Source organism: Echinops telfairi, unplaced genomic scaffold (genome assembly GCF_000313985.2).
Source record: "Echinops telfairi isolate 266 unplaced genomic scaffold, ASM31398v2 ScPeMD7_7404;HRSCAF=8442, whole genome shotgun sequence".
Classification (NCBI taxonomy): Eukaryota; Metazoa; Chordata; class Mammalia; order Afrosoricida; family Tenrecidae; genus Echinops; species Echinops telfairi.
In genome coordinates this window covers 1,298,957-1,310,308 of record NW_022111304.1, presented here as the reverse complement: position 1 = coordinate 1,310,308, position 11,352 = coordinate 1,298,957, and the positions used below count along the sequence as shown (strand labels likewise).

Genomic DNA, 11,352 nt, shown 5'->3' with positions numbered 1-11,352 from the left:
TCCCTGGCAATTTGATTCTAATCTTTCTGGATACTGACATTTAACCAAAGAGGGGTCAAGTGTGTGAGAACTGCAGTCCTGGGTATCACAGGAGCCATCCAGGAGATTCTAGTGAGGTAGAGCCGCAGCCTGGCTGCCTCACGTGGCATCCTGGCATTTTCTTGTGCAAGGCTGACATCTGCTGTGCGAATAAAGCCTGAGCAAAGTTTTGCATTTTAGAGTAAATCCAGTCCTTGGTAAGAAACATAGCTGTTGCACCAATTCTCCACATTTTCTATTTCTATTTGTTGGCCTAGCAGTTAAGTTCCGTTTTAAAATCGTGTAAGCTCCCTGAGTTTGAGATTAGCTTTAGAACGAGAGTTTACCTTCCGTGAGTCTTCAGTATTCTAAGATGAAAACCCTTTCGTTATGTTCAATCTTCGGTCTACTTCACAACCATTGTTTGTGATAGACCGACGGCCACAGCCACTCCCCCATCGAACCTGCTTTGTGGACGGGGAGAGAAAGCGATGTTTCTCAAGCCCCACCTACAGAAAGGAACTCAGAGTCTGGATGGATGGGGCCTTACGTGCATCAGAGTCTGCCTTTAGTTTTATGATGTGAACTGGCTCTTACCTAGATAAACACCAGCGCTAGGCTATAGATGCTAAATTGATCAACTCTCGTCTGCCACAGAACTTTTATAACAATGCTCCTCAAACGTCAGCGTGCATGTAAATCACCCAAAGAGCTTGATAAAATTCCGGTTCAGTAGGTTTGGGTTCGGCTAGGGGCTAAGATTCTACTTTTCTCGCAAAATCTGAGACTGCTCACGCCCCACCTGGAGTGTTAAAGGTTCCCCAGACTGTTACTCAGAATGACTATTCTCATCCTGTGATCCCTACATCAGCAATATGAACATCACCTGGGAACTCGTTAAAATGCAAATTCTCAGGCACTTCCCAGACCTACTTAGTGGTTTGGGCCCAATCATCAGTAGTTCCACAGGCCCCTCAGGTGATTCTGTTGGGTGCTAAAGTCTGGAAACCACAGATTTAGGGAAGCATTTATCCAATTACTTGGGGAGAATAAAAAAAAAAAAAATCCACCACGATTTTCCAACCAAGATAAGATCAAGTAAATCAGAAAAGCTCTGGTCATGATATCCTTCATTAAGAGCATTAAAAAAAAAATCACCAGGTGAGGTATTAAGCAGCCAGAGGACCATTACCTTAGGGAGGATCTCTCTGGATGGTGCAGATGCTTAATGAGTTTGGGTGCTAACCCAAAGGCTCAAGGTTTGAATCCATTCAGAGAAAAAAGCTTCGAGTATACAGTTCTTCTCGGATACAGGTGAGGTTGGCAGGAGTTGGATTGACTTGACAGGGACTGGTTTAGTTTACTGGTTACCCTAGAGAGACTCCCACTTACTTCTTGGGTCTTTGCCAGCAGATAGTTGGTAGAGGCCGGCGTATCTCCATCTGTTGGGCCAGGAGCTTTCCTCCTCCTCATTGTTGCTTTGCACCTGTAACCAAAATACCAGTGGTGATATGTGAGTCAGTGTGCGGGAAGCAAGGACAGGTGCAGGATGGGGGAAGGAGGCTGAGGGTACTTGAAAGATGTGGACTCTTCTGTAGTGGTGGGGACCTGAGTAAAGGAAATAGCAGGTGACGTGCAGCTCTTATACAATGGGAGATGGCACCTATGCAAATTTTATCACAAATAATCAGTTTCTGTTGGTGGCAAGAGTTTGAGAGGTTTTTTTTAAAAACAAGGGACTCCAGCATTTAATGGCAGTACCTACCATCCATGCACCTGGGTGAGAGGAACCCTGAGTTTTATAGCACCTATGGGGTGAAGAGTTGATAGAGCTCGGTACTGTGCCCCAACCCCCCCACCATTAGTACCATATTCCCTCTTCTAGGTCATGTTCTGGTTGCAGAAAGCATCAAAACATGCTGCCCACGGTTCCTCAAGCTGGTTTCAGGGACCCTGAACTGATTGTACCTGATGTCCCTTCTCCTAAAGATAGACTTCTCCACTAGTGTATGCACTCACCCCCTAGATCTGAGAGATGGCCAATGAATAGTTGTTGGTGTTTGGTGTGGTGTTGGTGCAGTGGTGGTGATGACAGTGGGGCTGTGGAGTTTGTTTGGTGTGGTGTTGGTGCAGTGGTGGTGATGACAGTGGGGCTGTGGAGTTCAGCTCTGCAGGCTCTGCATTCACTTGTGTGGGTCTGGGTGAGGTAAGCAAAGGGGGCAGGCCGGGGCCTGCAAGTGGCTTTGCTCACATTGCCATGCACAGAGAAGTCTTATGAATTCTGGATCTCGGCTAGATCAGAGCATGTACACAGGTACAGACCAGAGCTGGAAACACAAGGAGTCCAAGACAGATAAACCCCTCAGGACCAATAAGGAGAGTAGCGATACCAGGAGAGGAAGGTGAAGGTGTGGTGGAAAGGGGGAACCAATCATGAGAATCTACATATATACCCCTCCCTGGGGAATGGATAACAGAAAAGTGGGCGAAGTGAGACATTGGACAGTGTAAGACATGAAATAATAATAATCATTTGTAAATTATCAAGGGTTTGTGAGGGAGGGAGGGAAAAAATGAGGAGCTGATACCAAGGGCTCAAGTAGTAAGAAAATATTTTGAGAATGATGATGGCAACAAATGTACAGATGTGCTTGACAAAATGGATGTATGTATGGATTGTGATGAGTCGTATGAGCCCCCAATAAAATGATTAAAAAAAAAGAATTCTGGATCTGAACTTCTGCTTCCATATCTTTATGCATACCTATAATAAGATTGGAAAGGACATATTTTATTTCACTTTCTTGTAAAACTGACCTTCATTAAATACTCTTGTGAAAATCCCACAAATGAGACAGACAGCTAAGTGTGAGGCAAGCTTTCAATTTAGATCAGATTGGATGAAGAATTGGAAAAGTAGCTTTGGAAGTCTGGGCTGTCTTATGGATCAGGGGCCATGTCTCCCCCACCCCCAATATTAATTAACCCAAACTGTCACTCAAAAATCACTGCCATGAGTTAATTCTGACTGATAGTGGTCCTATAGGACAGGGTAGAATTGCCCCTGTTAGTTTCCAAGGCTGTAACTCTTTAAGGGAGTAGAAAGTCTCATCTTTCTCCTGAGGAGTGCCTGGTAGTTTCAAACTTCCAATCTTGTGGTTAGCAGCCCAATGTGTAACCACTACACCAGCAGGACTCTTCCAAAATATTTCTGAATTTAATCCAAGAAGTAGTATGTCAGGTAAGGACAGGGAGCCTATGTTCCCTTTCCCCCAATGTTCTAACCTTTCATCTCTAAGATCTTTCTCTCTCAATCTCTCCCTCACCTCCCACCCACTCACCTCTTCCAGATCGAAAGAGTCCTGCAGTTGCTGGGGTAGAGATCGGTGAAGGTCTGGCGTGTCTAGGCTGTGTCTCCATTTCTGCTGGATGATGGACAAGTCCAATGATTTGACCTTCCTGACATCTTTGACCATGGCATTCTTTTGAAACAGACTCTTTCTGGCTGTGTTCTTCCTTTTCCAGAAATGGTCCTCTTTGGCTGAATGCGCGTCCTTACTGGGGGTCTGTAGGCTCCACAGCTCTCTCCTGGCCTGTGCTAGGTCTTTGTGCCAGTGCTGAGAGGTTGACAGAGAACGTGTGTAACAGGATGTTTCAAGATTAGAATCCAGTGTTCTTGATGCTGTGAGCACTGCAGGCAACTTCATATCCCTGATGGAGGGTACAGGCTCTTCCAGTGGGCCGGGCCCAAACTCAGGGTCTTCCTGGAGTCCCAGCTTCTCTCCTCTCACTTTGTCCATCACTTCCCACACCACTTGGTCCAAACTGTTCCTTTTGGGGGAGTTATGAGGTGGCGATAGCTGATTTCGGGGGCTTGTGTACAGGCACATTTTAGAGATGGCTTTCCGGAGACGATCTCTGGGTGATTGGGGTTCAGGCTCTGGGCTCATAATCTTAATAAATGGTACATCAGTTGGGTTGCCATTCCAAATCATGTGGGATGGTGTGAATTTTTGAACAGGAGTCTTGGATACGTAAGAGTAGAGACAGAAGAAGGCATCAGCAGTGACAGCCAGTGTTTGCACCTGCTTAAACCTGCCTGAGGACAAGGGTTGAAGGTGATTAGTCTGGCCAGCATCAGCAAAGAATCTCTTAAAAGTCTCCCTTCAAGAATCTTCCTAACTCACAATTTAGAGAGAAGCTGTTCATTTCCTTCTGAATGTATCTCCCATCTAGATAGTTGATACCCAGAGTCTCTCAGGCCAGCTTTTGGAAGTCTGGACCATCTTAAGAATCAGAACCCATGTCTGTTTCCTGATACCAATAAACCCACTCCCCAACATTTCCGATTTTAATCTAAGAAGCAGTATGTCTGGCAAGGCTCTGTAACCCTAGTAGCTATTTTACTGTAGTAACAAGATCAATTCCATGTGGCATAAGAAATGATTTTCTCTTGTTAGAGGCACCCACCTATATTTTAGTTATAGGAGTACCAGAAAACTAAGACAAATGTTTATTTTTAAAAGATTAATATATGACTAAATCATACACTAATAGTGTTTTTTCTTTGCATGCTTTCTAATGGAAAGACACTTTCTAATACCATTGTGAGTTATAGTAAAGTTATACAAAATTCTCAATTAATTTCTAGGGCCACATGTTAGTCACCAAACCACTAAAGCTATAAAAGCTGTTAAAAATGATGATCTCCAGGTCTGAATTTAACAAAGCATTGCTTCCATCAGGGTGTATATTCTAAGTATATCTGGTTTAGATGACAACGATGCAAAGGGCAAAACCAAGATCAATTTCCTGGACCATGACAAGAATGAGAGGGCTTCAAAAAGTTCTTGGGAAAATGGAATTAAAAGATGATAGAACTTTTCTGTGACCTTTCCGAAGCTTACTTGTACTTAAAGTTATTAAAGACTTCCTAATAGAAACAACTTCTTGGAGATAGCCATGGCTAGGCAATGGGCTGGGTAGAGAGAGGGAGATGGATCCTATCTGTTCTGGAACCACTGACCGGATAGTGTCTTTGGCTGTTAACAAAAATATTGGCAGCTCAAGTTCACTCAGAGGCACTTCCGAAGAAAAGCCTCGTGATTTACTTCCAGAAACCAGTCATTGAGAACCCTATGGCGCACATTTTCACTCTGACACACCCAGGGTTGTCATGAATTAGAATCAAGTCTATGGCAACTTTTAAAATTTATCATTAATCATTTTATTGGGAGGGGATCTCACAAATCTTCTAACAATCCATCATTCACTTGTATTAAGCACACTTGTACATACATTGTCTACAGCAACTTTTAAGTTGGTAATTAATATCAGTTCTATGAGACTTTTGTTTCCTCAAATGGTATCACCTGGGAGTTTGTTATAAACCCCGACTCTCAGTCTGCACGTCAATCACTCTAACAATATGCCTTGGTGATTCATAGGTATATACATGCTTAAGAAACATGACTCACTGCTATCGAGTTGATGCTGACTAATAGTGATCCTACAGGACAGGGGAGAACTGTAGAACTGCCCCCTGGGAGTTTCCAAGGCTGGAACCCTTTAGAGGAATAGAATGCCTTGTCTTTCTTCTTCTGAGGCTGGTGGTTTCAAACTGCTGACTTTGTGGCTCTCAGATCAACAAGGAACCCATATGCCATCAAGGCTCTGTAAACCATAAACAAAACCCAAACGCACTGCTGTTGAGTCTGATTCACAGTGACTCCATAGGACAGGGTAGACTGCCTCGTAGGCAGCGGTGGGATTTAGCTGGTTCTCACCGGTTCAGAAGAACAGCTACTTAATATTTTGTTGAGTTCAGGCAACCAGTTATTACAATGGCACTTGTAATCAGGGTTCTCTCTAATGTGGAGGTCACAAATTTACATTCCTTCCTCTTTTTTAATATTCATCTATGCAACAGTGGTGTTCCGAGATCATATTGAAATAATAAACTACCATTCAGTTTATCATTAAAAAAAAGTATTTATAATGATCATTAGGGCTGAGAATTGGTTGTTAAATTGTTTGAATCCCACATGGGTCATAGGGGTTTCAAGCCTTTGCAGAAGCAGTCTTCTGTATCTTTATCCCACAGAGGGGTTGGTGCGTTCTAACCACCGTTTTGGTTAGCAGCTGAGCACTTTAACCACTATGCCACCAGGAATCCTTGCAAGAAACCATAGGTACATATAATTGTAAGCTCACCCAAAACAAGAAACATGTTTCTGTGATCTACCTCCAATTATGCTAGAGTCTAATATATAATCATATACCTGGCACATAACCTAAAACCAATAAATCATTATCAAATTTTAATGTGCACAAAAATAATCTGAAAGGAATGTAAAAAGACTCCCACTCTGTTCTTGATTCAGTAGATTGAACTCAGGATCTAGCTTTACTAAGCCTTGAAGGTGAATCTAAAGCAAAGAATCTGAAACAGCACTATCAGAAATAGCCCTCAGGTTGAGGGTGAAGCACAATATAATTTAAAATATACTCAAATACACAGTATTAGGTAGGAACTTCTCTTTCAGTAGAAGGGCAGAGGGTTTCCCCCATGTTAGTGCAGTATGAAATTGGGAAAACTTCAATCATTGTTTCCCTAGGTACAATATGAAGATTACATGAAAGAATCCTCTGAGTGTTTGTTTAAATGAACATTCCTGAGATTCCCCGCTCTCTGGAAGTAAAGCCTAGGAATATACGCTCATTATAAACTTCTTGGATGACTTAATATATGCAGCCTTGAGAAACACTGTGCCATGTAGAAGTGGTTTTAATGTCATAGCAATAAAGGGAGACCATTCTGTGGTGCCAACTGAGAAATAAAACAAAGCATTAAAAAAACCACACAAAATTTAAAGAGATTGTGCGGATTTGATACAGCTAAAGGAGAGAAGGCCTATGGGTATCAATCGTGATCTGAAGTTTCTAGAATGAAGCAGATCCCAAAGTTATCCATCTTTACTGAAGATAAAATACAAGTAAATAGACCCAACAGACAAATGGTTGAGTGTAGCAAACAAGAGAAAGTAAGATTTGGAGACACTGAGCCCTGCTGGAGTCCCCGGATGGTGCTAACAGTTAATCCACTCCGTAGCTAAGTGGAAAGTTGGGCATTCAAGTCCACCAGAGGCACTCAGAAGAAGAGGCTGATGATCGACTTCTGAAAAAAAAACAGCTCCTGAAAGCCCTAAGGAGCACAATTCAGCTCCAACACACACGTGGCCCCTATGAGTTGGCATGAACTTGGCTTCGGTGAAAGTCTTGAAGCTGGGAGAGAAGTGGAGCCTGGATAACACTCACTTGCCAGCATTAGGCATGGGTCCTCCATTTCAATCCTCCGCACCTGGGCCTTCAGGAAGAGCTGGAAATCAATGCCCTTGGCCTTTGAGGGGGTGGTGAAAAATCGAGCAGGGATCCGAGAAGTGTCTTTGTGGACCTCTTGACCAAAGCCCAGGTTGAAGAGAACATCTTCGGCATCTTCTTGCACCTTGTCTAAAATCTCTGAAATGCTGAAAAAAGAGGAACTTTTGTAACGAGGGAACAACTTTGAGATACTGGGTCAGCCAGAATATCTAATAAAAATGCTGAGAGGTAAATTCCTTCCTGGCCCTTTCTCTATACTTTTCCTGGAGGAAATCATTAACTTCTCAGAACATAAATTCTCTCTATGAAATATGAAGATTTCACTCCAAACTGGGCTATAAAGTTGGAAGGAGATTCCAGTACATAGTTCTGAACAATTTATTATAGAGAAATTAAATATAAGAGGGGGTTTGAAAAACAAAACAGAAAAGCAGTATAAATGCAAAGAAATTTTGTGCTTGCTGTTAATTAACCAGGCAGTTCTCGTTCGCACACAGTCACACACAGTGGACACTCATGCTTTTAAGGCACATTCAGCTGCTGGCACGTGCTCTGAAACTTGCCAGTGGGCTTTCTGCAGTTGGTGTGTGTAACAACCTGTCGGTGAATGCATATGGGACATGCAATTCAATGTATTCTCTACCTGAGGTAATAATCAATCAAGAGAGGTATGTTGAGAACCTGAGTTTGAGGCCCCTTTGTAGCCCCCTTTTCAGGACAGAATCCTGGGTTGCAAAAGAGGAAGCACTCGCTCTTGCGATGGCACTACCGCGTGCCACATCTGGATCTGACCTCTAAGCTCAGGTTCAACAGCCATGCGTGACAGATGACGGCAGCGGGAGGAGCTGTGGCTTATTGGAGGAGTTTGAATAATCTCTCTTCGGAAAAGGTCTTTGGCTTTTCTGTCCACAGAGGGACCATCCTATTTAGGTAATAGCCAGACAGTCAGGATGCCTGGCTCTCCTCTTGTGCTTGCCACCAAAGTGCTGATTTTACTTCCAGGGTCCTATGTTGCCTTATCTGTGAATTCTGGGCATTGGACGGCATCAGGGGTTCTCAGTGATGGTTGCACATTAAAATCATTTCAAGGAGTGGACTTGAAAAAGTACAGGTACTTAAGTCTCACTCCAGAGATCGTCTCGCACTGGGTTGAATTCAGTGGTTCTCAACCTTCCTAATGCCACAACCCTTTAATATAGTTCCTCATGTTGTGGTGACCCCCCACCCCCCCGAACCATAAAATTATTTTCATTGCTACTTCATCACTGTAATTTTTCTAATGTTATGAATTGGGTGACCCCTGTGAAAGGATTGTTCAACCCCTAAAGGGGTCGCAACCCACAGGTTGAGAACCACTGCTTTAATTGATTGGGGTAGTATCAGGGCTAAGACTCAGTAAGGATAAATGACTAAACACAGTTATTTGTCTGATAACATTCGGAACCTAGTCTCAGGTTCACACTTTGACTGGAAATCTTGGCTGGCCACTTTTCATTATACCATAGGGGCCTTTATTATTTTCCATCTTATTTTAGAATTCTCCGTATGTACATGTTGTCCACCTATCAGATGGTTGTGCTCCTAGTATTGGCTCTTTGTTTCCTTCTTCTTTCTTCTCAAATCCCATGCAATCATTGCCCGGCTCTCACTATAGTTTCCAAAAGTGCATGAAGACCTGCGTATTTCATTGCTTCACACAATCAACAAATCACTCAATATACTTTTTTAGTGAGCACTAACTATACGTTGAGGAACTGCTATGCTACCCACACTTCACCTTCTGCACTCCAAGGTGCAGTTGACAGAGTGGCCCATGTTTTATAGTGTCCATTTTGAGCAGTGGATTTCTCTGTATTCCCACTATTTTTAAAGCAAACGTGGTTACACTTCTTGTGTATGGGACTGCATGAAAGGTTTGAATAGGATATCCCAGGGAAAAGAGGCAATCACTCTAGTTTTCATTCTCCTCCGTACCTCCTTTCCCTACCCCCCCGAGACCCTTCTATAAGGGGATGTCCAGTGGCCTACAAATGGGCTTTGGGTCTCCACTCTGCACTCCCCCCCCCCGCTAATCTTAGGACCTACCTTGAACTGGTCTTATTGGTTCCACTAGTCATGCTGCTGGAGGCTAAACTGCAGCCAAGATCAAGTAGCTGGCAGGGCCGGCCTGTCTCCAGGAAACTCCTGCAGGGATCAGAGCTGGTAATCACATAAATCTTATAACTGGTCAGCACTTTGGCTTCAAGACATCCTCTATTGAGCATATTTATCCCCTAACAAATACCTCCACCACTTACTTGTCTGTCAGTTTGCTATACTGTGGTGGCTTGTGGGTTGCTGTGACACTAGAAGCTATGTCACTGGTACTTCAAACCCCAACAGGGTTACCCAAAGTGAATAGGTTTCAGCAGCACGTTCAGACTAAGAACAGGCTACACAGAAGGAATTGGCTGTTCATTTTGGAGGAATTAGCCATTAAACACCTTAGGTATAGCGTCAACACATCGTCAGATAGTGAAAGCCTAAAGAATAGAAGCAGAAGACTGTCAGAGATAATGCCGGAAGGAAATACCCCCAAGTCAGAAGACACTCAAAATAGGATTGAAGAAGAGCTGCTTTCAAAAAGGAAAGTCGACCATGATGATGCGGATGGAGAAAAGCCTATGAGAGCAAAGCCTTCAGGACCTTCATCTGCTGATGTTGCACGACTCAGAATGAGAAGAAAGAACAACAACAATCTACTAATAATTGGAACTTGGAATATATGAAATATAAATCTAGGGAAATTGGAAGTCATCAAAAATGAAATGAAACGAATAAAGATCAACGTTCTACACGTTAGTGAACTGAAGTGGACTGATATTGGTCATTTTGAATCAGAAAATTATATGGTTCACTGACGAGCTGGGACTGATACACTCAAGAGGAATAGTTTGGCATTTACTGTCAAAAAGGACATTTCAAGGCCTATCCTGAAGTGTAATGCTGTCTATGATAGGATAACAGCTATCCATAAACAAATAAATACAGTCAATGCAACTGCTATTCATATTTATGCACCAACCATCAAAGCTGGTGATGAAGAAATACAAAGGTTCTGCCGATGTCTTCAGTGTGAAATTAAAAAAAAAAAGTAGTAGGAACAGTATTTGGGAAAAATATAGCCTTCATGTTAGAAATGTAGCTGGAGACCACATGATAGAATTTTGCAAGACCAGTGACTTCTTAATTGCAAATACTCTTTTCCAACAACACAAAAATACACATAGACTTCTCCAGGTGGAATGCACAAAAATCAAATTGATTACATCTGTGAGAAAAGGTGATGGAGAAATTCTATATCGGCAGCTAAAATGGGGCAATGGGCTGACTGTGAAACAGACCATCAATTGCTCATTTGTAATTTCAAGTTGAAGTGGAAGACTTTTTTTAAAAAATACCACTTTGAGTTGAATTTCGAGAATATCTCAAGAACAGATTTTCTGCATTAAGCACTAATGACAGGAGACCTGATGAGCTGTGGGAGGACTTCAAGAACATGACTCATGGAGAAAGCAAAAGCTAATGAAAAAGACAAGAAAGAAAAGATCAACGTAGATGTCAGAAGAGACTCTGAAACGTGCTCTTAGTCATGGAGTAGCACATGGAAAAAATGATGAAGTCAAAGAGCTGAACAGAAAATTTCAGAAGTGAGCCTGAGAAGATAAAATCAAACTTTATAATGGAATGTGCAAAGACCTAGAGTTAGGAAACCCAAAAGGAAGAACATGTTCACCCTAACTTAAACTGAAAGAACTCAAGAAAAATTCAAGCCTTGAGTTGCAATATTGAAAGCTTCTTGGGCAAAATACTGAATGATGCATCCATCCTCAAAAGAAGATGGAGAGAACACACCAAATCATTGTACCAAAAAGAACTAGTGTGCATGCAACCATTTCAGAAGGCAGCACACAA

At 42.5% G+C, this 11,352-nt stretch overlaps 1 protein-coding gene across 1 annotated transcript in view; it reads right to left on the bottom strand.

Annotated features, from left to right (window-relative positions):
- Positions 1 to 1,390: 1,390 nt before the first annotated feature.
- TESPA1 (thymocyte expressed, positive selection associated 1) overlaps positions 1,391 to 11,352 on the bottom strand; it is a 44,620-nt gene continuing 34,658 nt past the window's right edge. Inside the window, exons 7-10 of the mRNA XM_004716920.2 lie at positions 9,484 to 9,582; positions 7,336 to 7,544; positions 3,360 to 4,117; positions 1,391 to 1,504 (exon numbers count right to left, since the gene is read on the bottom strand). Coding sequence (XP_004716977.2) covers positions 1,391 to 1,504; positions 3,360 to 4,117; positions 7,336 to 7,544; positions 9,484 to 9,582 — 1,180 coding nt within the window. The remainder of the gene's footprint in view (positions 1,505 to 3,359; positions 4,118 to 7,335; positions 7,545 to 9,483; positions 9,583 to 11,352) is intronic.